The sequence below is a fragment of the Hypanus sabinus genome, chromosome 8, assembly GCF_030144855.1.
Source record: "Hypanus sabinus isolate sHypSab1 chromosome 8, sHypSab1.hap1, whole genome shotgun sequence".
NCBI classification, from domain to species: Eukaryota; Metazoa; Chordata; class Chondrichthyes; order Myliobatiformes; family Dasyatidae; genus Hypanus; species Hypanus sabinus.
In genome coordinates, this window is record NC_082713.1 from 107,854,427 (window position 1) to 107,880,622 (window position 26,196).

The following is a 26,196-nucleotide window of genomic DNA, read 5'->3' on the forward strand; positions in this document are numbered from 1 at the left end:
ACTCAGTGGATACTTTATTAGATACCTCCTGTAGTTAATAAAGTGGCCACTGGGTGTATGTCCGTGGTCTTCTGCTGCCGAAACCCATCCACTTCAAGGTTCAACGTGTTAAGCATTCAGAGATGCTCTTCTGCACGCCAATATTGTTACAAGTGGTTATTTGAGTTATTGTCACCTTCTTGTCAGCTGAACCATTCTGTCCACTCTCCTGTGACCTCTCTCATTAACAAGGTGTTTTCAACCATAGAATTGCCTCTCACTGGATGTTTGTTGTTTTTCTGGATGTTTGTTGTTTTTCACACCATTCTCTGTTGTGCATAAAAATCCCAGGAGATCAGCAGTTTCTGAGATACTTAAACCAGCCTGTCTGGCACCAACAATCACTCCACAGTCTCCATGTGTGTTTGTTTACTCTTTTTTTTTAAACAATTTGTGCGATTTGATTGAGGCGTTTAAGTGTGGAACTGGCTATGGCTCCTGGACTGTTTCGAGGACTCTGCAGTTTGATGTTTAATGTTCTGTATGTTATTTGCTTGTGTTTTGCTGCTTGTGCAATTTGATCTTTTGTTTTTTGTGCATTGGATGTTTGATGGTCTTTGTTGTGAGGGTTTTTTTTTAAAGGGGTTTGTCACACAGTGGATTTTGGTGAGGATTGTGTTCCCTTATGGAGGTGTGGACTTTAAAAATCAGACGGCAGGCTGCAATAGTACACTCAATGCAAAGGTGAAAAATTTTTGGAAAAAGTGCAAAAATATTTACAGTGCAGAAAAATGGCAAAAATAACAACAATGACAAAAGAGAAAATGCAGATATATACCATCAGACCAATAGGACTACATCTCCAAAACATAAATCTAAAGTAAAACACATCACCTTACCACACCCTCTCTCCCACCCCACTTACACCAAAATCAGCCCTTGAATAAGGATCTCCTTAGAATGCGGGAGAGGGGAATTGTTACCATGAGCCGGAACATTTACATAAAAAGAAAAGAAGGAATTCATAATCTTCTTTGGAATCACAAATGTCCACAAATACATTCATCACAACAAGATCACAACGACACCACACAGTAAAATCAATCAATAACTAACCATTTTCCTGGAGCCAGCACTCTTTCCCATCCCCCCAAATGAACTGTTCCACTGGGCCAGCACAGAGCACGTGCCAGCACAAACAGGACACACCAACCCATCAGTCAGGTCCCCTCCCTGAAAGCGGAAGCAACAATGAACAGGGCACGTCAAGGAAGGCCACTGTCCTGTGTGCACAAGCACAAACAGGAGTGTCCATGCTGCGCATCAGCCCAGCATGTGCACCCAACAGCATAACATCTGCACTGCCAGACAGGGCTACTGGGGGTGGGGTGGGGGAAGAAATTACTTGTCTGCGTGTTTTTATGCATTGAGTTGCTGCCACATGATTGGCTGATTAGATTCTTACATTAAAGAGCAGGTGTACCTAATAAAATGGTCAATGAGTGTAGGTTTCCTTTCGTATTAGGATTGCCTCCAGCAATGAACAACTTCATGATGTTCTTTTAGGGAGGCAGAGATCTTAATTTTTAGCAGATCTAAAAAAGAAATGAGTAATCCCACAGATTACCTTCAAATCCCTCTTAATTTCTTAAGGCATTGAATGTTTAAGCAATTTAGAATTGGTTTTCACCTTTTTGGCTATTCTCTATATATGAAGACTTCCCAATGTAAATCAAATTGCAGTTTCTGAATCATTAAGAACTCCTTGCATTGGTATAATACTGAATATTTTGTAGTCCGTGGAGAATAGTTTGAATGTAATACAATAAGGAAAACAGGATTTTGAAGACAAGAAGAAAAATTGTTAGGAAAAGACAATTGAGACTGAAAGCCATAAACACGAGATTCTGCAGATGCTGGAAATCCAGACGAATGCACACCAGATGCTGGAGGAAATCTGCAAGTCATGCAGCATCTATGGAGAAGAATAAACAGTCAGTGTTTTAGGCTGATATCCTTCATCAGGACTAGAAAGGGAGGGTGAAGAAGCCAAAATAAGAAGGTGAGGGGGGAGAGAGAGAAGTACAAGTTGGTAGCTATAGGCGAGACCAGGTGAGTGGCGAGTGGAGAAAGGAAGAAGTACAAGCTGACAGGTGATAAGTAAGACCAGGTGAGGGGTTAAGTGGTGAGTGGGGAGAGGGAGAAGTACAAGCTGACAGGTGATGGGTGAGACCAGGTGAGGGGTAAAGTGGATGTATGGGATGGGGGGGGGGGGATTGAAGTTAAAAGCTGCGAGGTAATAGGCTGAAGAAGAAGGAATCTGATAGGTGAGTCAGTCCCAGTTGATATAATATCACCTAGACAGCTTCATAGCACATAAGGCAAGGGGATTAAGGATTGCAGTGGAGATTCAAGTTCGTTAAATTGTCATTCAACCATATGTGAATACCCGTGAATATAGCCAAACAATACAGCGTTATTCCGGGGCCCACGTGCAAAACATAGCACCAACAGTGACATGTTACACAACGACCATATAGCACGTATAAGATACCAGTAAAATATAATCATACAAAAAAAATATAGTCCAGGGCCTTGAGTCCATGAATGTTGCAGTAATCTGCAGTCGAACACCCTTCTGCCGAGTGAACACTGGGGGGCAGCACTGACTCCAGCTTGGACACCGTGCCATACCACCTCCAGTGGAGTGCAGAGTCCAATAACCTCTGTCCTGGGCGACTGGAAACGGGCAACTCCATGTCTTGAGGCCTAGTCCTCACCACAATCAGTGTCACACAGCTCCCCTGCCATCTGCCAAAAAATCTGTGAATTAGACTTACAACATTCCACATTAACAATGTCTGATAGGGTCTTGCAGTCACAAGAAAAGTGACTAAGCTAATCATTCGCTGTTAGACTGCACACTGGACATCTCTCTGACGCAGGCAGCAGCATGATCTATACCACATCCAGCTCTTTCAGTTTCCCCACCAATGAGCAACTTGCTGATGGGGTAGACTTGCCATACTTTAAGTTCTTAATGTCCAGCTGGATCTTGTAATTATAAAAATATGTTTAAAAAGGACAATAACACCTTTGGTGGACCCCATAGTAGCCACTGCGATCAAATGCACCATCATCTTACGAGACAGTTGAAAGATTGCCAACATGATGATCAGCAAAGCTTACAAAGGGCAGCCCCAATTATGGTGGGGGAACCCACGAACCATCTATGGTTATTCGGAAAGCATTTCTTTGGATTTTATGGAGCTGTTAACACATAGAGGAGAACAACAATACATGGATTTCTTTTCTAAAAGGGTGAAAGATGGAAATAGAGTTTTGAATTTCCAAATGTTTTTATCGTTGGATCATGTTAAATGACAGAGAAATGGGTAAATCACTGCACATTCACAAATAATTACAGGTTGACCATTTGTTTTGGCTCATCTTTTAATTCAGATGAAATTATGAGATGTGGTTTACTGGGTGACCACCAGATGGCACTGTGTGTAATGTATGCAGCGCCATTTGTGGTGAGACTCATTTTGACAAAAGCACGTCATTTTTATTATTTACATTGCACTTGTTGGTGGTACTCCTGATATTTTGTGCCTATTTTTGTTTATTTTATGTAAATTTAACCCTAGTTGCAGCTTCTAAGATTACTTCAAGTACCAGTGGTGGTGTCAAACATAAACCTCCATCCATATTGATCCAAGAGGAGGTTGAAATGTTGAAAAAACTGGACCAAGGTGTTTCTGTGCATAAGCTGTGTGACTTACATGGCATTCATTTGTTAACTGTGTTAACAAAGCACCAAAGTGAAAAAAATTGCAGTTCTCTGAAAGTTGGTAAGAGCACTGAGCATGATTGAGTGATGATTGAATGGTTTCGCCAGCTTGTCGGACAGTATGATAATGAACCAAACTAAGTTGTTCCATAAAGAACTGGAATCAGAACATGCATGCAACTATTTTACAGGATTTTGTGTACCAAGGAAGAAAGTAGATGTTCGATTTGCTTGCATATGCAAAAGCTATTACAGTACCTGCTTTCAAAGATATAGCAAGTAGTCTTAATGAAGAAAATCTATCAGAGTGGGTGATTGTTGACGATGAAACACCTTTGTGCATCACCTTACGGACTCGGAAATGATAGACAGTGTTCTGAGTGCTGATAAAAACACTGCAAGTGATGAAGATGGCAGCGATGATGATGAAATGGATGAAACTGGAAGATTTACTATTGACAAGTTAATTGAATTGTTGAGTGATTTAATCAAAGGGTTAGAAAAATGTACCATTGTGATGGAACAAGAGCTAATAAATTTTTATTTGATGGAAGAAAAATTACATACGGAGTGATCAAAACACATGAAACAACTTTGCCTGGATGAAATGTTTAAAAAGATCACCAATAAGCAACATTCTTTGTAAACACGATAATTAGTAAATTTATATTTAATTTTTGTTTAATTAATAATCCTTTTTAAGCTTCTAAATTCAATTTTTCCCATTATTATTGTGTGATCTCTTTTAATCCAGCAAGGCTCAGGAACTGAGGGTGCTGGAAAATGGATGGTCAACCTGTAATGTAATTTGGTAGTTCTCACCCATGAAGAAGGAGGTTACGTAGCATCCACACCAGGACCACCAGACTCAAAAACAGTTCCTTTCTCCAAGCAGATAGTCTGATCAACACCTGCATCCACTAATCGACCACCACTATTTCATCATTTCCTGTTAGTACAGACACTTTATGGACATGCAATCAACCTATACATTTATAATATCTTCTGTATTTGTATTTATATTTATTGTGTTTTTCTTGTGTTGCATTGGAACCGGAGTAACAATTATATCATTCTCCTTTACATTTGTGTACTGGAAATGACATTAAACAATCTTAAGTCAGGATTCTGGAATGTTGATCCGGAAGCATCCGGTCTACCTGTATCCTCTTATCCCGATCTGTTTCCCAGGTGTGAGTGTAGATGCCACTAATCTGATCTTAATTGCCAGTTCATTTTGGAGTCTATTAGGTAATGGAACTTAAAACATTAAGTTCAGCGCAGGAAAAGGTCCTTCAGCCCAGAGTGTTGTGTTGAACTGAATAAATTAGTATTCAAATGGCCAACTAAACTAATCCATTCTGTTCACATCCCTCCATTTTGCTCACATTCATGTGCCTGTTGAAACATCTCTTAAAAGCCTCTACCATCACCCAGGCAGTAGATTTCAGGGACCCACCACTCTCAGTAGAAAGCATGCCTGTGTAAAAAAAAAATTTGGGATGGGTTTAGTGATAGTGTTGTCAGCAGCATCCACAGGCCATCAACTAGTAAGCAAAAACATAGTGCCTTATTCTTGTTTTGAATTTTGAATTGCTAAATGTTATAACCAGTGATTACAATGAATCTTAACACAGATTGGATCGGTTTTATTTGTCACAGCAAACCATGCAGAGAAATTTTTTTTATTAAACAAAATATACTTTATTCCAAAATAAAATTATATACAATAACCATTCAAAGACTTTCAATTCTTTACAGTTGGTACCATTACTGTCTTTACGTTTTCAAAGTTCTAATGTTTTGCCACCCACGTGGCACTTTATTCTTTCATATTTACATTCAGGGGGTATACCCCCAACCCCTCACACCTCAACTCCCATGGGAGAAGGACCCTAGACTGTGGTCCTTCCCCACCGGGCCCTTGCGGTGGCTGCACCGAGTTTGAGTGTGTCCCTCAGCACGTACTCCTGCAGCCGAGAATGTGCCAGTCGGCAGCATTCCCCCACGGACATCTCCGTGTGCTGGTAGACCATCAAGTTTCGGGCTGACCAAAGAACGTCTTTGACCGAGTTGATGATCTGCCATCAGCACCGGATGTTGGTCTCAGTGTACGTCCCTGGGAACAGCCCGTAGATCAGAGAGTCCTCTGTTGACACTGTAAAGCTAATGCAATCATCACTATGCTGTCCTGCTGCCCAACATAAGAGAAATAAATGTTTATTTAAATATCAATTGCATTTAATGTATTCGTGAAGCAAAGTCATTGCCATTGCTAATTAGCAAAATCATAGATTGGAGGATGGGTAACCAAAATCAGATAACTATAAACAGTGATGTGCATCATTGATATTGTTAATGTGAATGTGGAGCTTTCATGTTGCTGTTGTTAATTGGCAAGATACTTTTATAAGCACTCTGAGATGTAATGGAAAATTCTGTAGCCCATTGCAAGTCACTTTGCTGACTCCACGAGAAATCGTGGTCAGCCAGTCACACCATGATCATAAACACAAGAGGTTCTGCAGATGGTGACAATCCAGAGGAGCAAACACAAAATGCTGTAGGAACTCAGTGGGTCAAGCACTATGGAGAGAAATAAACAGTCAACGTTTCAGGCTGCGACCCTTCATCAGGACCTGATGAAAAGACTCGGCCCGAAACGTCACTGTTTATTCCTCTCCATTAATCCTGCCTGAACGGCTGAGTTCCTCCAGCACTTTGTGTTTCCCACCCCATGCTCATGCTTCTTTCAGTATTTTGGGCAGTCATCTGGTCACCCTAACCTAACCACTGAGGGGAGGAATTTCACCACACTACCCAAAAGTCAAGAGTTTCCCGTGCTGAGGTACAAGTCAGAGTCAGAATCAGAATCAGGCTTATTATCACTGGCGTATGTCATGAAATGTGTTGTTTTGTGGTAGCAGAACTGTGCAATCCATTAAAAAATTACTGTTACAATAAGAAATAATTAAGTGTGTGAAAAGAGAGCAAAACGTGAGGTACTGTCCACAGCCATTCAAAAATCTGATTGCAGAGGGGAAGAAGCTGTTCATATTCAACATTCAATCTGTGTCTTCAAACTCCTGTACCTCCTCCATGATGAGAGCAATGAAGTCAAATTTTGTGTCCACTTCCACCTCATTTCACCTCAGTACCTCAACAGTTTGCGGGGTTCCCAGTCTCTGTGTGGTTTTCAAGCATGGTAGTTTTGATTAAGTCTTAAATTTTGTCCATTCAAAATGATTGAACTGTGTTTTTTTGGGGGGGATTCAAATATTTGAAATAATAGAGGAAATCAGAGGTTTAAAACTGATTTGCATGCAGTGGCATATTTTTAGTTATGAATTTGTGCCAATGACTGTAATTAATCTTATTATATTCATACATGCTTGCAAAGACTTACTGTAAAGATTTATGCAGAATTTTTAAAATGAAGGTTACCATTTCACAATTTATATTTTTTTAGCATGCTAAATCCTTCATTGATGCTTATTAGAGCCACATTGGAATTTTTGTTTTTTTTTTAATTTTTGATTTGTTTATTAGCAGCCTTGCTTCATTCTTGAGATGTGACGTATTCAGGTCTGTGTGATAATCCACTGTCAGAGTACATTCATGTCAACACAGCCTATAGCACAGTTCATAACTCCATGCTTGACCTGTGCTGCAGATCCATGGACGTATCTTTATGCTGAAATGCTGAGACATTGCCAAAGATTTTTCAGTGGTTTAATTAACTTAAATAGCTCCAAAATCTTTAGCAAACAGATATTTTAGCAGATTTGAAAGTGGCCACTGAGTTTATGGTCCTGGTTTTCTAATGCTGTAGCCAATCCACTTCAAGATTCGACGTATAGTATTCTTCTGCACACCACTGTTGTGACACGTGGTTGTTTGAGCTACTGTTGCCTTCCTGTCAGCTTGAACAGTCAGGCCATTTTCCTCTGACCTCTCTCACTAACAAGGCATTTGTGCCCACAGAACTGCTGCCCACTGGATGTTTTTGTTTCCTATGCCATTTTCTATAAACACTAGAGACAGTTATGGGTGATATTCTTTGGAGATCAGTTTCTGAGATACTCAAAGCACTCTGTCTGGCACCAACAATTGTTCCTCTGTCAAAGTCACTTAGATCACATTTCTTTTCCATTCTGATGTTTGGTCTGAACAACAACTGAACCTCTTGACTATGTCTGCATGCTTTTATGCATTGAGTTGCTGCCGTATGATTGGCTGATTAGATATTTGCATTAATGAGCAGGTGTACCTAATAAAGTGGCCACTGAGTATATTCACCTGCAAATGGTATGTGTTATACTTTGTAAATATAGTAAAAAAAAAATAGATGGCCATTGTTGGTGTTAAATGAATGATATTTTTGATTGTTTGCATAAAGCTGGTTAAATCCAAATTATTGCTCCTTGTAGGTTCATATTAGACATAGGGGTATAATTAGTAAGGGAAGCTCAGACAAGGGGGCTAAACCTCAGAATACAACAATATCTCTTTTGAACAGAGATTAGGAGAAATTTCTTTAGCCAGAGGGTGGTGAATCGGTGGAATTCAATGGCACAGGTGGCTGTGGAGGCCAAGTCATTGGATATATTTAAAGTAGTTGTTGATAAGTTCAGATTCAGTTTATTGTCATTTAGAAACCACAAATGCAATGCAGTTAAAAAATGAGACAACGTTCTCCGGAATGATATCACAAAAAAAAGCACACGACAAAACAGACCACACAAGAAAAACCACATAATGTTTGGTAATCCCCAATCCAGAGTCCGGAGAGGCTGCTGTGTATCAATATCGTGCTACCATCTTAGTGCATTTGTCAGCAAGGAGCTCCAAACCCATCAGACAAAACAAGACTACCCAGACACACCAAGTCAAGAGACCAGCACTACCACCCAACAAACCAAAAACCTACACAAAACCACATAGTTATAGTTAACGATTAGTTGCAACAGTGCAGACAATACCATAATTGATAAAAGACTGACAAAAATCACATAATTATAACATTTAGTTATAACAGTGCAGACAATACTATAATTGATAAAAGAGTAACTGACAAAAACCACGTGATTATAACATACAGTTCCAACAGTGCAAAGCAATACCGTAATCTGATAAAGAGCAGACCATTGCACGGTAAAAAAAATCTCAAAGTCCCGACAGCCCACCATCTCACGCAGACAGTAGAAGGAAGAAAAACTCTTCCTGCCATGAACCTCCAGCGCCGCAACCTTGCCGATACAGCACTTTGGGAGCTCCGACCACAGCCAACTCCAAGTCTATTCGAAAACTTCGAGCCTCCGACCAGCCCTCCGACACCGAGCACCATCTCTGCCGAGTGCTTCGACCCCGGCCCCGGCCACCAAGCAACAGGCAAAGCCGAGGATTCGGGGCCTTCCTCCCAGAGATTTTTCCGATCGCACAGTAACAGTGGCAGCGAAACGGGCATGTCAAAAGTTCCACCAGATGTTCCTTCGTGCTTCACCCATCCGTCCCCATCAAATCAGGATTGTACACGGCCCCTACTTACAGATAATATTCATTCCTGGAGTGGCCACTGCGTGCTGTTGCAGCAGCATTCTTGTTTAGTAAGGGTGTCAAAGGTTACAGGGAGAAGGCAGTAGAATAGGGTTGAGAGGGATCAAAAGTAAGCCACAACGGAGAAAGACTCAATGGGTTGAATGGCCTAATTCTACTTCTATGCCATATGGTCTTATTTCACTTAGCTGTTGGCTGTAAGAGATCCTGAGATCATATGAAAAGTAGTTCATTTTCCAAATGAACATGTCTCCTTTAATCAAATTCCACCAAAAAAGTACTTGAGTGATACTCATTATAACTGTACACATATTGTCAGTCAGATTGCATTGAACAGTGTAAAACACATCTTTTATGTTCCTCTGAGAGCAGTTTGAAAATAAAATGTCCATTAAAATGTCAGCCTGATTTCTGTCTTTTGAGGGAATTGGAATTGAGATTTGCCACCCATCATATACTTCCGGTGTTAATACACAAGAGAGGCACTGGATTGTCATCAAAACTATGGTGTTTTCTCTCTAATTACCCACTTGAAGCATTCTTGATTGTCTGAAAGTAATTTATTTTCTTTTGTGCTCTTGATCAGTGTTCACTGTTTATATTTAAGTGAAAAAGATCAACTATACTTTCTCTGTTTATAAGCATCAATGTGTACATACGTAAATTGGAGAGATTTCTGGGTCAGTATGATCTCTGTTCTGGATTTTACAGTGAATGATTTCAAATTCTAATCCCCAGACTGTTGAACAGAAGTCTTGAGTTTGAGGTGTGCAGATGATATTAAGGATATAAACACCATCTGGAAAGATATTGCTGAGCTAATATTTACATATCTATTTTTAGTCACCATTGTCTTGAGCATTATCTGTGTAGGTCAAACAAATAAAGCTGCAAATATTTCAGATTTCCAGAGTCTGCAGTATTTTGTTTTAGATGTAATTATTTTAATGATTTGCAGTAAATGTTATTTCAGAATTGGAGGTTGTTGCTAGACTCTTTAGACGTATGCTGTCGCATGTGGTTTACACCTGTCTTGGTTACTGCTGTCTTTTACAATAATTTTGTGCCTGGATGTTATTTAACAACTTTTTCTTTTAGGCTTGGATAGAGGCAGAGATGATGTGTCCATATCAAAGGATGACTCAACTCACACAATATCAAAAAGCAAGGTAAAATATTTTCCATATTTTTCTGTTCCCTAACATAAAATCTGACAGTTGGAGTGACTTGCTTGCATTTAGAGGGGGAAAGCTTCAGAAGCTAAGCTACAAGAGGATGAGTGATCCAAATCGCTGGCGTGCTTTTAGAACATGGAACCATACAGCAGAGTGCAGGCCCTTTGGCCCACAGTGTTGTGCCGACATTTTAACCTACTCCATGGTCAATCTAATCCTTCCCTCCTGTGGCTCTCAATTTTTCTTTCATCCTGTGCCTTTTTAAGACTTCCTTAAACATCCTTAATGCATTTGCCTCTACCACCAACTCCGCTCTCCACTATATTCCACACGCCCCCTACTCTCTATGGAAAAATAAAATTTGCCTCTGTCACCCCCCTCCATACTTTCCTCCAAACACCCTTTCTATTGTGCCCCTTCTTTTGGCCATTTCCTCCATAGGAGATAGTCTTAGGTTGTCCACTCTTTCTATGCCTCTTATCATCATGGAACTTCGTCAAGACACCTTTTTCTTCCTTCTCATCAAAGAAAAAATCCCCAGCTCACTCAACCTATCCTCATAGGACATGCTCTCTAATCCAGGCGGCATCCTGGTAAATCTCTTCTGCACCCTCTCTAAAACTTCCACATCCTTCCTATGATAAGGTGACCAGAACTAGGCACAGTATTCCAAGCGTGGTCTAACCAGAGTTTTGTGACCATGCAGAAATCAGCCAAGCACCAGCACCGAGTAACCATTCAACCTCTGTGAGGCAGATTACAAAGTACTGTGACTGTGTCAATTGGGAATTTGTTTGCCTTGTCTGATCTGGCTTGGAAGCTTTCCAGCCTTCCATCAGATTCACTCAGAAGAGCTTCCTCTTTTCAGCATGCTAGCATTAGACCACTAGGCAACCAAGGTGAAAAAGATATTCAGACTTCTTGTTGAATGGTTACTCCGAACTGGTGCTTGGCTGATTGAGAATCCATGTCTACAAAGTGCTTTACATTGTCCTGAGGACATCTCAATTGCAAGTCTTCCTAAAGCTAAGACTCAGTTTGAGAACAATTCTGACCTGGTAAAAAACATACCAATTTCCTCTATCATTGTCCCATTTCTGCATGGTCACAAAACTCTAGTTAGACCTTGGAATACTGTGCTTAGTTCTTGCTTAAAATATCATATTAGAATGAGATGGGTGGGTAGTGTTCGCAATGATCTTTCCTGCCCATTTCTTTGTCCTGGACACATACAGGTCCTGCAGGGATGGTAAACTGCATCCAGTGACCTTTTCTGCTGACCTGACAGTTTGCTGTAGTTTTTCAGCATTGTTAGATGTTGTCTGACATTGAAGTTCTACAAACATCCAGGAAGTTTATCCTGATTAACTCTATTGTCCAGAGCATATCTGGTAGTCAGGTTGCATTGTTGCTTGTGCAGATGAGATTGGTTTATTGTCATATATATCAGAGGGCAGTAAACTTCCTTGTCTACATGAAGCTCATAGAGAAAAAGGAATGGCTGCAGAGGCAGATTAGTTGCTTTTTTTTACAACAGATGACCATGATGAAAAGGCTTCATTGACTGCAAAGTGCTTTGCAAATCCTGATATATGCTTTATAAATGTTGGCTTTGCTTCTGACTGTAGGAGCAAACTGAATGGCCGTGCAGAGTTGGTATTCAGAATAAAGGGTGAGTTATTAAAAAGTGGTGCGCACCAGGAAACCAGTCAAAGCTGATCGACCTGAGCATGAATTTGGTACAGCTGTTACATTCTCAATTAGTGAGATTACCGGTAAAGCAGAATGGTGGCTACAGGAAGACTTAATTCAGTAACAGACTAGGTCCTAATTTCAGAATAAAATGATTATCCACAGGTCTAACAACAAATTCAATTTTCTGTTACAACAATGGGTGCCCACTGTAACTTAATTAGAGGAGTTCCTGAATCTTGGGTGTCATTGCTGCTACATTCCATGCCTCTGCTTCTAGGCATTGTTTGCGGTTCCTTGTAATCACATTAGCACAAACCATTTCCCTAGTCACTAGTTCTTCGCCCATATTATTCCCTCCCCTTTAACAATAGAAACATGATATGATTGCGAGCTCCAGAAGGGTGCATCGGCTACTTGAGAGGCTGTACACTGCTTTCTATTCATTTCAGTTTTATATTGCATCTGAAGGACTTTGTCAGTGCAGTATAGAAGTGTCACTCTATATTTTTTATGTTGTTTCTCAGAGTCGGGACCAACAATAGCAAATGTCTAACTGACTGACACCAGTAAGAGTTTAGCTTTGGAAGTATAGAACCACTTCAAACCTCAGTGGTAAATTTGGTAATGCATTTTCTGATCTTCAGACTTGCACTTCTCTAGTTTACTGTAGTACACTGTCATTAAGGTGAGACCTAAAGCTTTAGAATAATCTTGCAAATCAATGCCCTAACATGTGAGCAGTGCAAACATGCTAATATTGTTGGTTAGATGAACAGGCACATTTAGTTGAATTGCTTTAGCAGATATCTGCATTGAGATTTGGAATCCCAGTGTGGCCTCTTGTATATTGGTGAGACCTGACGTAGATTGGGAGACCGATTCGCCCAACATCTACGCTCCGTCTGCCAGAACAAGTGGGATCTCCCAGTGGCCACGCATTTTAATTCCACTTCCCATTCCCATTCCGATCTGTCCATCCATGGCCTCCTCCACTGCCAGGATAAGGCCACACTTAGATTGGAAGAACAACACCCTATGTTCCTGTAGGGTTGCCTCCAACCTGATGGTATGGTCATCGATTTCTCAAACCCCACCCCTCCCTCACAATTTCCCATCCCCTTTCCCCTCTCTCATGTTATCTCCTTGCCTGCCCATCGCCTCCCTCTGGTGTTCCTCTCCCACCCCCCACTTCTTTCTTCCATGGCCTTCTGTCTCTTTCACCAATCAACTTCCCAGCTCTGTGCTTCATCCCTCCCCCTCTAAGTTTCACTTATCACCTGGTATTTCTCTCTCCCCTTCCCTCACCTTTTAAATCTACTCTTCATTTTTTTTTCTCTCCAGTCCTGCCAAAGGGTTTTGGCCTGAAATGTCGACTGTACTTTTTTCCATAGATGCTATCTGGCCTGCTGATTTCCTCCAGCATTTTGTGCGTGTTGTTCGGATTTCTAGCATCTGTAGACTTTCTCGTGTTTGAGATTTTGAAGTTTTGCTGCTGCTAACTTGAGGCTCAGTGTTGGTATTGGATACCCTGCTAATCAGAATAAAACTAATTTAAAACCCTGCTTCTCTGGAACTGTAGTTCAGATAATCCTGCATTATCTTCCTGATGGAATCAATAATCCAGTGCCATTGTTCCACTGTTGCCTTTAAGAAAGGGATTTTATTTGTAGCCTCTGGTGTCAGACTAGAGATTCAAGTACAAAAATATCGACACAATTTGGGCATGATTTCATGAAGAGATGTCAAATCAAAAACCGCCACTCCTAACTCATTCTTTCTCACAGTCCATTTTAGCCACAGAATTTTATATTAAATGCAACTTAACTTATTTTGTGTTCTATTCTTTCAAATTTCTCTGTTTATATCAAATGTCTTCAGCTCTATAACCTTCAATTTTGTTGGCTCAAAGTGATGCTTTAAATATCCCCAATGACTTGGCCTGCACAGCCATCTGTGCCAGTGAGTTCCACACATTCACCACCCTCTGGCTAAAGACTTCCTATTCATTTCTGTTCTAAAGGTACATCCTTCTGAATCTGTGCTCTCTAGTCCTAGTCTCTCCCACTATTGGAAACATCCTCTCCATGTCCACTCTATCTAGGCCTTTCAATATTCAGTAGGTTATAGTGACATCTCACCCCCCCCCCCCCCAGCCATTCTTCTGAACTCCAGAGTACAGGCCCAGAGCCATTAAGCACTCATCAAATGTTAACCCATTCATTCCCAGGATTATTTGAGATGATGGAGGAGCTAGTCAGGTTAGCATGGAGGGTGCTGATGTTTGTATGTTCTGCTGCCCTTACTCTTCTTGGTAAAATCATTGGAAAGCAACTAAGACTCAATGGGCCATGGCACAAAACATGAGGATATACACTTATATTCTTGCTTGTTAATGCAAATATCTAATGAACCAATCATGCGGCAGCAGCTCAATGCATAAAAGCATGCAGACCTAGTTAAAAGGTTCAGCTGTTGTTCAGATCAAACATCAGAATGGTGCAAAAATGTGATCTATGTGCCTTTGACCGTGGAATGATTGTTAGTGCCAGACGGGGTGGTTTGAGTATCTCAGAAACCACTGACCTCCTGGGATTTTCACGTAGATGAGAATTGCCAGACTGGTTCAAGCTGACAGGAAGGAAGGTGACAGTAACCAAATAACCACATGTTATAACATTGGTATGCAGAAAGCATTGCTTAATGTGCAACATGTCGTACCTTGAAGTGAATGGATTGTAGCAGCAGAAGACCAGAAACATGCACTCGGTGGCCACTTTCTTAGTTCCAGGAGGAAAGTGGCCACTGAATGTAGGAAGCAGCTGTACATTCGGGCCAGTCAAACATAATATTTGTCCCCAGTGAGACCAGCCAGCTCTGCCGTTTCTTTTCGCTACAAAACTGGAATTTTCTGTTTAAATTATAATTTACAGTCAGAGTCCAAATTATACAATGGATTGGAAAAGGATCTTGTCTCACCTGGAAGCAAACTCACAAAGAAAGAGTCTCTTAAGGTAAGTTTATATTTTACAATTAGAGCAACATCGATTTGTCCAATTTCTGGTAAATTCTCCCTTCTTCTCTCCTTTTCCATTCCCCATTATCGCACCTCTCTTAATCCTTCTCCTCTTCACCTGCTTATCATTCTCTCTGGTACCCCTTCTCCTTCCCTTTCACTAATGGTCCACTCTCTTCTCCGATCAGATTCCTCCTCCTTTAGTCCTTTAACTTTTCCACCTATCATCTCCCAGCTCTACTTTATCCCCCCTCTCCCACCCACCCACCTCCCCTCTTACCTGTCATCACCTAACACCTTCACTAGCCCCCCATCTTATTCGGGCTTCTGCCTTCTTCCTTTCCAGTCCTGATGAAGGGTCTTGGCCCAAAATGTCGACTATTCTTCTCCATAGATGCTGCCTGACCTGCTGAGGTCCTCCAGCATTTTGTGTGTGTTATTCTGGATTTCTAGCATCTGCAGAATCTCTTGTGCTTATGATTTGCCACACTGCCAAAGACTATAAGGGACCATTGAAATGCAGCAAAAGGGAGAGTTTCGACTATGGGAAGATTGTCACTGTGGTCCCTGCAAGTAAATTACTACCTTCCCTGTGAATGTGAAATTCGGCACAATTCTCAATAAACTCTATTTGAATCCAGCCCAAACTGATGAAGTAAAATTTTTTGACTTTTGCTAATGACAAGCGAAGGACGTTTAATCCAATCTCAGTTCAGTGAGATTGCTGGTATGTTCAATGAAGCTGCAAAGGTTTGTCTTCAGGAATTGGCCACTGTGCATTCCGCTATTCCCCTGGAACCTCCAACACTGGTACATGTGCACTTGAACACAGAAAGGGTAGCACAGGCAAACCATGCAGAGACTGCCTTCTGAGGATCAGTATTATTTTGAGAAACACAACATTTGTAACGAAAAATTAATTAGTACGGTACAGCTCACATTCTGTGCTGAAGATTAAATCGTAAACTATCTGAGATTCTGCCAACAACACTATTTTTTTCTTATGTATGTTATATCTCTAATGCTGTGTGACCGTGATGCTGCTGTAAGTTTTCATTGCATAGATTACTTGTCCAAATGACAATAAACTCAAATTTGACTTTGATGTGAACTTTTACTGTGAATATCCTCATCTGATTTGACTTTCCAAAACACAAATAATAAACCTGAGAGATTCTGTAGATGCTGGAAATCTAGAGAATCACACACACAAAATACTGAAGGAACTCAGCAGATCCGGCAGCATCTATGGAGAGGAATATGCTGCCTGATCTGCTGAGTTCCTCCAGCATTTTGTGTGTGTTCCAAAATGCAGCACCTTTCATTTATCTGAATTGAAAGTTATTTGCCAATCCTTGGCCCACTTACGTAACTGATCAAGATGTCATGCAATTTTTTATAACCTTCTTCTGTGTCTGTGATATTTTAGTGTCATCTGCAAGCTTACAAACCATGCCCCTGTAATTTTGTTACAAAAAAAATTCTAATTTCAGGTTCAAAAGAAAAATTACAGAGAAGAAAAGAAAAGAGCCACCAAGGAACTGCTCAGCAGCATTACTGATCCATCTGTTATAGTCATGGCTGATTGGCTGAAGGTGTGTGAGTAGCTATCAGCTATACAGAAACATTTTTGTTCATTTAGATCTTCATACTCTGACAAGTTTATGCAAGATCCCCAATTTTAAATTGTATCACAAGCACAGAAAACAATAACCTGCCTCTTGTTTCTTTTCCAAGATTTGGGTGCCACGGTTGCGTAGCAGTTAGGGCCACGGTGTTGCAGCTCGGAGCATTCCGGAGTTCGGAGTTCAGTTCCGGTGCTATTTTGTAAGGGGTCTCTATACATCCTTCCCGTGGAATGCATGAGTTTTCCCCGGGTACTTGGGCTCCCTCCAAAGATGTACCAGGTAGATTAATTGGTCATTGTAAATTGCCCAGTTATTAGGTTAGGGTTAATCAGGTTTGTGGCATTGCTGGGGTGGCGTGGGCCAAAGGACTAGAAAGGCCTATTCTGCACTGTATTGCGAAATAAATAAATATTAGTCAGCTCCGTCATGGGTACTGGCCTCTATAGTATCCAAGACACCTTCAAGGAGCGGTTCCTTGAAGATCCATCCTTAAGGACCCCACCACCCAAGATGTTCCCTCTGCTCATTGTTACTATAAGGAAGAAGATACAGAAGCCTGAAGGCACACACTCAGTGATTCAGGGACAGCTTCTTCCCCTCCGCCATCTGATTTCCAAATGGACATTGAACTCATGAACACGATCTCAGTACTATTTTTATTTCTTTTTTTTGCACTATTTATTTTAATTTAACTATTTAATAGACATGTATATATACTTACTGTAATTCAGTATTTTTTCTCTATTTATTTATCATGTATTTCATTGTACTGCTGACAAAGTTAACGAATTTCACAACATATGCTGGTGATATTAAATCTGATTCTGATTAATGATATAATGCAAATTCTTAATTTTCTTCTGTTTACACAAAGCAGACTTAATTATTAGTTAACCGATTAGCAGTTAAAAACATAGATGCTCAGTGCTTCTATCACCCTTTTCACGGTCTTTGATGACATGCCAAATCTCCTCATATTCTGAATGAAGTAGAGCTCCTTTATGATTCCCTTAGTGTGTTGCGCCCAGAACAGATCCTGTGGCCCACAATGATCAATGGACCAGCAAGAAATTATGGGCATGCCATGTTGGTGCTGAAATGTGTGGCAACACTGACTGGCTGCCTCAGCATATTCTTAAATTGTGTTGGTTATTAATGTTAATGCCATATTTTACTGTATGTTTCGATGTGCATGTAATAAAAATACATGGATCTGAAGGACTAGTTATCCATCGTCCATGTTGATAAAGGGGATTCAAGTAATGAATACTTGATGGATAGCGTGGGTGTGGTGGGCTGAAAAGCTTCATTCTGTGCTTTGTGACATTGTGACTTATTGTTTTTTTCTCGCTATCACCCTTTAGGTCAAGGGTGGCCAACCTTTTACATTCCAGCGTCAATTTTTTCACGCATGAGTTCAGATGCGCCATACAACTCTTGTACCCCCATTCAATTATTGTAAAAATGTGTTAATATAGACATATTTAGCATTTTACATGATATATTGATTTAATATAAATACAAGATATACAGTACTTAATGAGAATTTTAACAAATATATTTTGTCTTCTTTTGATTTCTTCCTTTTTCTTAATCACATATTCTTTCCGTAACTCAGACCCAAGCACCAGCTTCAGTTTTCCTTCTATTTCAGTCTGATGTTGTGTTTTAGTGTCTTTTAAGATCATGTCTTCTATTAGGTGAGAAAGTGTTTTCACAAACAATGCACAACGGTTTTCCTGACAGACCCGCTATAAATACGAACTCATTTTCCCACTGTTCATTGAATTCATGCTTACTATTACTTTCTGCTTTTCTTTTGCTCATTTTCTTTTGCACTGTGATGGTAACTGAATGTAAAAACAAGGCTTAATTTTCAAAAAAGTACAAAACCAGATGTTCACAAAGGACAAAGTACAACGCAGTAGCGCACAAGTGTCAATTGTAAAAAAAAACCTGCGATGCCTGGCGCCTCAGAATCAAACAACTATCAAACGTGTATTGAACAGTTACGGAACGACTGCAGAACAAAAGTCCTTCTTCATAGTTTGACTCATTGAACATTTTTTAAATTGAAAACAGATTAATGTGAAAGAAGATAACATTCACCAAAAGATGTGCACAAAATAATAAAATCGCTAAAAATAATTGCTAAGTTTTAGATTTATTCTCAGTAAAACCCATTTCTAGCTCTAAGCTACTTGAATTCCTGTTACAGATTTTTTTTCTACAAATCGGTTCTTGGTTAATACTTTTTGCATGAGTAGGCTTACTTTTTTATTATTATCACTGGGGTGCAATGCACCATAGGTTGGCCATCCCTGCTTTAAATCATTGGACAAGCTATTGGATAAATGTATCCATTTTCTGAACATGACTATATAGAGTATTGAATCCATTTCTGTTTGAGTAAATGGAAATTGTATTGGTAGTTAATGAATTGATACAAAATCATCCATATTATTTAACCAATAACTTGTAGACATACAATATTTGAAAAGCATTAGTCAGAATAGTGTTTAACATCTGCAGTCCGATATATAGGGAGACAGAGAAGTTGCTGATGGAGTGACATGTTACTCTAACATCACCACTCTATTTTTTTATTTCTCTATTTTTTCCTCACTTCTAATTCGTTTTTTCTTTTTCTTATTTCTCTCAAATATATACATTGTGATACTTTATATCTTTTTGTTACTCTCCCTAGCCTGATAGTTTTAAAGCTAGGAACCTTTTTTATCCAAAAACCTGTCTGGCATCTTTTTGCTTCTGGAAAACCAGAAAATCAAAGATTGACATTGTGCTGTTATCACCAAGGAAATATGCAGTGTTATTTATGTGTGCCCCAAGTTTCATGGAAAAGGTTAAAAAGATATATTTAAAAAAAAACAAACCGAGTAACAAATGATGTAATTAAGTGAAACACAGAACAAATTAGAACACTACCAATCCTACTACAGTATTTTCAAACTGTTTGTGAGTTCCTAGTACTTATCAATGGAGGAATTTATCCGCATTGCATTCTTTTGATTGTAAATGAACAAAATCAGGGCAGACAACTAGTCACCTAGTGTAAATAATGGACTGTCTTCATACAATCCTTTCGGCGATTGCATCCTTCAAATCTCATGTTCATTGTAACATTCAAGATGATTGTGGATACTTCAAATTCCTCATAATTCTGAATTTGTTAAGGTAGTGAAATCATTTCATTTTCCAATCCTGAATGCTTGAAACCACAGTGAGCAGAACAATTCAGAATTGTCTTACTGCTTATTTCTCACCAACTATCAGTGACAAAAAAAATCGCTGGTTTTTGAACACAAACGCACGCAACTGATGCTATTTTAAAAACTGTTTACTCGAAGCCCAGTTTAATGTCTTAACGGTCATGCAAATAGCATGTGACTGATGCTAGTTAGAACCTGTTTGACAACAGTCTCCTGCGTCAATTAAGCAGCACAGTGTCCCAAATAACGGAAGAGAATCCGGATAGTTATCGATTTGTTTTTGTTCTTTAAGAGTTGTCCCAAATAAGCGGCTGTCCCAATTAACCATTGGCCCAATAAACCAGGATCCACTGAATATATATTGGACTTCAGAATAAATGGTTAATGAATCAACAGTGTCTATTGTGTTACCAGTCAATAGAGTAAGGTTTCTTTCAATATCCGAGGGATGTGACAATTGTATCATGGTGGACCAGATAACTTGTAAATAATACTTGAATTCTGGTCATTAGACTGTGCATTTATCAAGCTCTCTTGATAGATTTGACTATGAGGGAAAAGATCATTCATTGACTATTGGGAAAGGATGTATGTTTTTAGCTTTAAGGCAGGTTATTTTAATTCAAATTCTTTGAAAATTGATATGTAACTTTTTGATGCAGTAATGCTGAAAATATGAATTGTACTTTTATTCATATTTCTTGGGGCAATTTATTTTAGCTAAACAAAAATTCACTTCATCTTTTGTCAGATTCGTGGAACGTTGAAGAGTTGGACAAAACTGTGGTGCGTCCTGAAGCCTGGTGTTTTACTGATCTACAAAACTCCAAAGAACGGCCAGTGGGTGGGAACAGTGCTTTTGAATGCCTGTGAACTCATTGAAAGGCCATCAAAGAAGGATGGTTTCTGTTTTAAAGTCTTCCATCCCTTGGAACAGTCCATTTGGGCTGTGAAGGTTTGTTGCTTCATCTTTTTTCTCTCCATAAATTCAGTTTATTGTCATCTGATTGTGCATATATACAATCAAACATAACAGTGTTCTTCCAGGCCACAGTGCACCCACAAAACTCATAGCACACACAGTGCAAATACAATATTACTACAAGTAAGTTAATAAAATGCTTTTCTGTTTAATTGTCTAATACTATAATTATTAATATTTTTCTCTTCCTTTTGTGTTTGCACACTTTGTTGTATTTTGCACTTTGGTTGTTGTCCTGTTGGGGGTGGTCTTTCACTGATTCTGTTGTGTTTCTTGTACTTACTGTGAATGCCCACAAAAAAATGAACCTCCGGATTGTATATGGTTATGTATTTTGATAATAAATTTCTTATGACCTTTGACTTTGAATTCAAAGTGCATGTAGTACATAGCACAGGTAAACAATAAGCAGCTCACTATCCTACTCATAATCACTACTCATCAAGGAGGTTTGGATGCTAAGCAGTTTGTGTTTGCAGATGTAGATATAGACCGTGCTATAGACCAAATGTTCAGAAACTGGTCTTGAGGTTTTACAATATTGCATGTGCAAGTAACATTATTCAGAAAGAGAGCTGTTATTAAGTTCATGATTCATAAATTAAATATTGTAATTTTCTGTTTCCTGAAGCTAATTGTGTAGGACCTAAGACTCCTGTACCTCCTGCCTGATAGTAGTAGAGAGAAGAGAGCCTGGCCTGGATGGTGGGGGTCCTTCATAATGGATGCCGCTTTCTTGTGTTAGTTCTCCAAGCAGATGTGCTTAATGGTGAGAAGGACGGAAAAGGTCTACCATTTTCCGTAGACCTTTCTGTTCCTGGTATTGGTGTGTCCATTTCTGCCCATGATACAACTAGTCAAGATACTCTCTGCCACACATCTGTAGAAGTTTGTCAAAGTTTTAGATATTTTCGTAATTTTAAAGATTTCTTTGAGTGGCACATAACCTACAAATAGCCCTGGTCTTTGTCCATTTAATAAGGCTTTACTTATTCAAAGTATACGATATTCAGCACATATGATCCAAATTTGTTTTGAAGGGTCCAAAAGGTGAAGCTGTTGGATCTATAACTCAGCCGTTGCCCAGTAGTTACCTGATATTTCGAGCTGCTTCAGAATCTGATGGTAAGAACTTACATAAAAGAAATCTCTTTTTCTTGGAACGTTCAGTTAATCTTATGAGTTGAATTAATGGAGTAACTGAATAAAAATGTGATCAACGTTATGATATACATTTTCAATTGAAAAAACATTTCTTGCAGCATTTTTTCCTTTGGCAAGTTTTTTAAAAATGTGTAATCCTGTAAGTAAGAGATGGAAATTCTTGAGTGAAACTCATTGGAGTCTGCGAGCTAACCTGTTCCAATGAAGGATCAGGACATGAAACTTTGACTGCTCTGCACAGATACTGCCCGACCTGCTGGGTACTTTCAGCGGTATTTTCTGCTTATGTTTCAGATCTCCAGCTATTTTTCTAATCTATTGCTAGCCGTGATCCTCTGGCTTTCAACAAGCCTGTATCTGATCACAATTAAATCTTGGTGCTGAGTTACAGTAAATTGCCATGACACTGCTTATTTCTCATAGAAAATAAGTCATTGTTATGCTTCAACATGTTTTATTACCCTGTGATGCTTTAGGGGTTTTATTTCTACTTTCTACACATTATCAAGTCTGATCAAGCAATACAGTGAATTGCTGGATGTGTTTGATATGACTGAATAACATGGAGAAAGCAGAAAACATTCCAGCAACCAGAATACTCCAGTGCTGTCTTCGTGGAAATAGCACCCGCTCACTGTGATAGTGTTAGTGTCCTTAGGATTCTCCAGTTTGCTCCCACATCCTAAAGACACTTTGACTAGTAGGTTATTTTTTTAATGTAGAGATACAGCACAGTAATAGGCCGTTCTGGCTCAGTTGCACCCATGTGACCAATTAACCTACATCTTTGGAAGGTGGGAGGAAACCAGAGCACCTGAAGGAAACACACACATGGGGAGAACGTACAAACTCCTTACAGACTATGGAGGTAACCGAACCTGGGTCACTGGTGATGTAATAGCGAATGCTAACCACTATGCTACCATACTGCCCTAACTACTGCTGTAAATTGCCCCCAATGCAGGTGGAAGAATGGGGGGGGGGAACACACTGATCGGCATGTACGAGAGAATAGGTCTCACAAATTGTGAGGGAATGGGATTGATGGGATGCCTTTCAGAGCTAACATAGACTCGATGGGCCAAATGATCTCCAACATTGTAAGGAAATACAAGAATATATGAGGAACTTATAACATTTGAACCTCCAACTCGGATTGGGGAGCAACAGCCAATATTCCATCAGGTTAGGCTTCAGCCTGCTGGCATGAACATCGATTTCTCCAACTTCTGGTATTTCTACCCCCTCCTCTCTTTTACCATTCCCCATTCTGGTTACCATCTCACCCACCCCTTCTTTACACCTCACCTGCCCATCATGTCCCTCTGGTTCCCCTCCTCCTTTTTTCCATGGTCCACTGTCTTTTCCATGGTACACTGTCTTTTCCATCAGATTCTTTCCTCTTCAGCCTTTTACCTCTTCCACCTCCCAGTTTCTTACTTCATCCCTCCTCCACCACCTACCCCACCTTCCCCCTCACCTGGTCTCAGCTACCACCATCAGCTTGTACTCCTCTCTCTCACCGCCCCCCCCCACCCCAATCTTCCTTTCCAGTCCTGATTAAAGATCTCAGTCTGAACCACTGATGGTTTATTTTCCTCCATCAAAGAGAATGTTTAAAATGTTTTTCCCCTCCTTTTCCAGTCCTGATGAAGGATCTTAGGCCAAAACACTGACTATTATCTCCTCCATAGATGTTGCCTGACTTGCTGAGTCTCTCCAACATTTTGTTGCTAAAAATTTGAACCTGTTTATTTAGAAGTACCCCCATTTGCCTGCACACTCAGGGCATACTGGAAATCTGAAATAAGAACAATCAGCAGATCAAGCAGAGTCTGAACCCATGTACCATAAGGCATAGAAGCCGAATTAGGCCATTCAGCCCATCCAGTCTGTTCTGCCATTCTGTCATGACTGATTTATTTTCCTTCTCAACCCCATTCTCCTGCCTTCTCCCTTACTAATCAAGAACCTATAAACCTCCACTTCAAATATACCCAATGACCTGGCCTCTCCAACCATCTGTGGCAATGAATTCCACAGTCTCACCACCCTTTAGCTACAGAAATTACTTATCAGATTCAAATTCAGATTCAGTTTATTTGTCATTTAGAAACCACAAATGCAATGCATTTAAAAAATGAGACAGCGTTCCTCCAGAATGATATCACAAAAGCATATGACAAAACAGACTACACCAGAAAATCCACATAACGTTTGGCAATCCCCAATCCAGAGTCCAGAGAGGCTGCTGCGTATTAATATCGCGTCTCCATCTAGCGCATTCCCTGGAAAGGAGCTCCAAATCCACCAAGACCAAAAACTAAAGCTACAAGACCTGCACAAAACCATATAGTTACAACAGTGCAAACAATAGCATAATTGATAAAAAAAAAACAGACCATTGGCACAATAAAAATAGTCCAAAGATGTTAAAAGACTATAAATTCAAAAGTAATCTCACGTTCTAAACGGACATCCCTCTATTCTTAGGCTGTGCCCTCAGGTCCTACACCTTCCTTACTAAAGGAAACATCCTCTCCACATCCATTCTGTCTAGGCCTTTCACTATTCAATAGGTTTCAATGAGATCCCCTCTCATTCTTCTAAACTCCAGTGAATACAGACATGCCTTATAATGGTTGGAGAAACAATGGTTCAAGACATTGAACTTCCTTAGATGTTAGTAATGTGCATCTTTTCTTTTGCAGGAAGATGTTGGATGGATGCTTTGGAACTTGCTCTGAAGTGTTCTAGTCTCCTAAAGCGAACTACAATTAGAGAAGGCAAAGAATATGATCTAAACTCCTCAGAGGGCTGTCACGTTGCCCTCTTTGGGCTGCTGCGAGCAAATCCTCTGCAAAGCCCCGAACACGACCAGTAAGTTGCTTGTTGTTCACTGGATAATGAGTGGCTGTTGGGACATTCCTCATGTGTTTGGTAGTTTACATTTAGGCAGGAGGGGTTAATATGAACTGGCAAGTGTACTTTCTTCTTAATTCTCCTGTTATCAAAGAGTTTCCATGCTAGAGCTGTGTTAATATGGTAATATGCATTTTACAGAGATACATTTAGAAAATACCTATAATTGTGAGGGCTGCTACGAGGGGACATAATTTTAAGATGATTGGTGGTAAGTGTTGGATCCTGTTGCTTTTGCAATCCCAAGGTTCTTCGAAGTCGAGTATGAGGCATAAATCTTGTTGCTTACAATTGTTTTATGAAATGGTACAGGAACAAAGGGAGAAGCATGAGGAGAGGAAATGGAGAAAGTGAGAGGGGAAGGAAAGAGAGCAAAGAAAGGTGGTGTGGATTCCACTGAAATTCCAACAAATAACTGTTAATTAATTCAAATAAAGTGACACCCACCACTGAAACCATGAAGTTTTCAGAAAAATACAGAGGTGACTGTAACCACTGAAAAACTCACTGAACAATTAGTGGCTAAGTGGCCACTTTATCAGGTACACCTGTATACTTGCTCGTTAATGCAAATATCTAATTGGCCAATCATGTGGTGGCAACTCAGTACAGACATGGTTAAGAGGTTCACTTGTTGTTCTGACCAAACACCAGAATAGGGAAGAAATGTGATCAAACTGACTTTGATGATCGTTGGTGCCAGATGGGGTGGTGTGCGTATCTAAGAAACTGCTGATTTCCTGGAAATTTTGTGCACACTGTCTCTAGTGTTTACAAAGAATGGAGTGATAAACAAAAAAACATCCAATGAGTGGCAGTTCTGTAGGCAAAATGCCTTGTAATGAGTGAGGTCAAAGGAGAATGGCCTGTCTAGTTCAAGCTGACTGGAAGGAACAGTAACTCAAATAACCATGTGTTATAGCAGTAGTGTGCAGAAGAGCATCTCTGAATGCACAACACATCAAGCCTTGGATTGGATGGGCTATAGTAGTAGAAGACCACGACCTACTCTCAGTGTATATAGGTAATTATATAAAACCACAAACAAGCATAGGTATG

At 39.9% G+C, this 26,196-nt stretch overlaps 1 protein-coding gene across 3 annotated transcripts in view; it reads left to right on the forward strand.

Moving 5' to 3' along the window:
- Nucleotides 1-26,196, forward strand: part of osbpl8 (oxysterol binding protein-like 8) — a 227,818-nt gene that overhangs the window by 144,259 nt on the left and 57,363 nt on the right. For all 3 annotated transcript variants that reach the window (XM_059977553.1, XM_059977554.1, XM_059977556.1), the window contains 6 exons: nucleotides 10,427-10,497; nucleotides 15,129-15,209; nucleotides 16,705-16,806; nucleotides 20,821-21,024; nucleotides 22,092-22,176; nucleotides 24,927-25,095. In XM_059977553.1, the coding sequence (XP_059833536.1) occupies nucleotides 10,427-10,497; nucleotides 15,129-15,209; nucleotides 16,705-16,806; nucleotides 20,821-21,024; nucleotides 22,092-22,176; nucleotides 24,927-25,095 (712 nt within the window). The remainder of the gene's footprint in view (nucleotides 1-10,426; nucleotides 10,498-15,128; nucleotides 15,210-16,704; nucleotides 16,807-20,820; nucleotides 21,025-22,091; nucleotides 22,177-24,926; nucleotides 25,096-26,196) is intronic.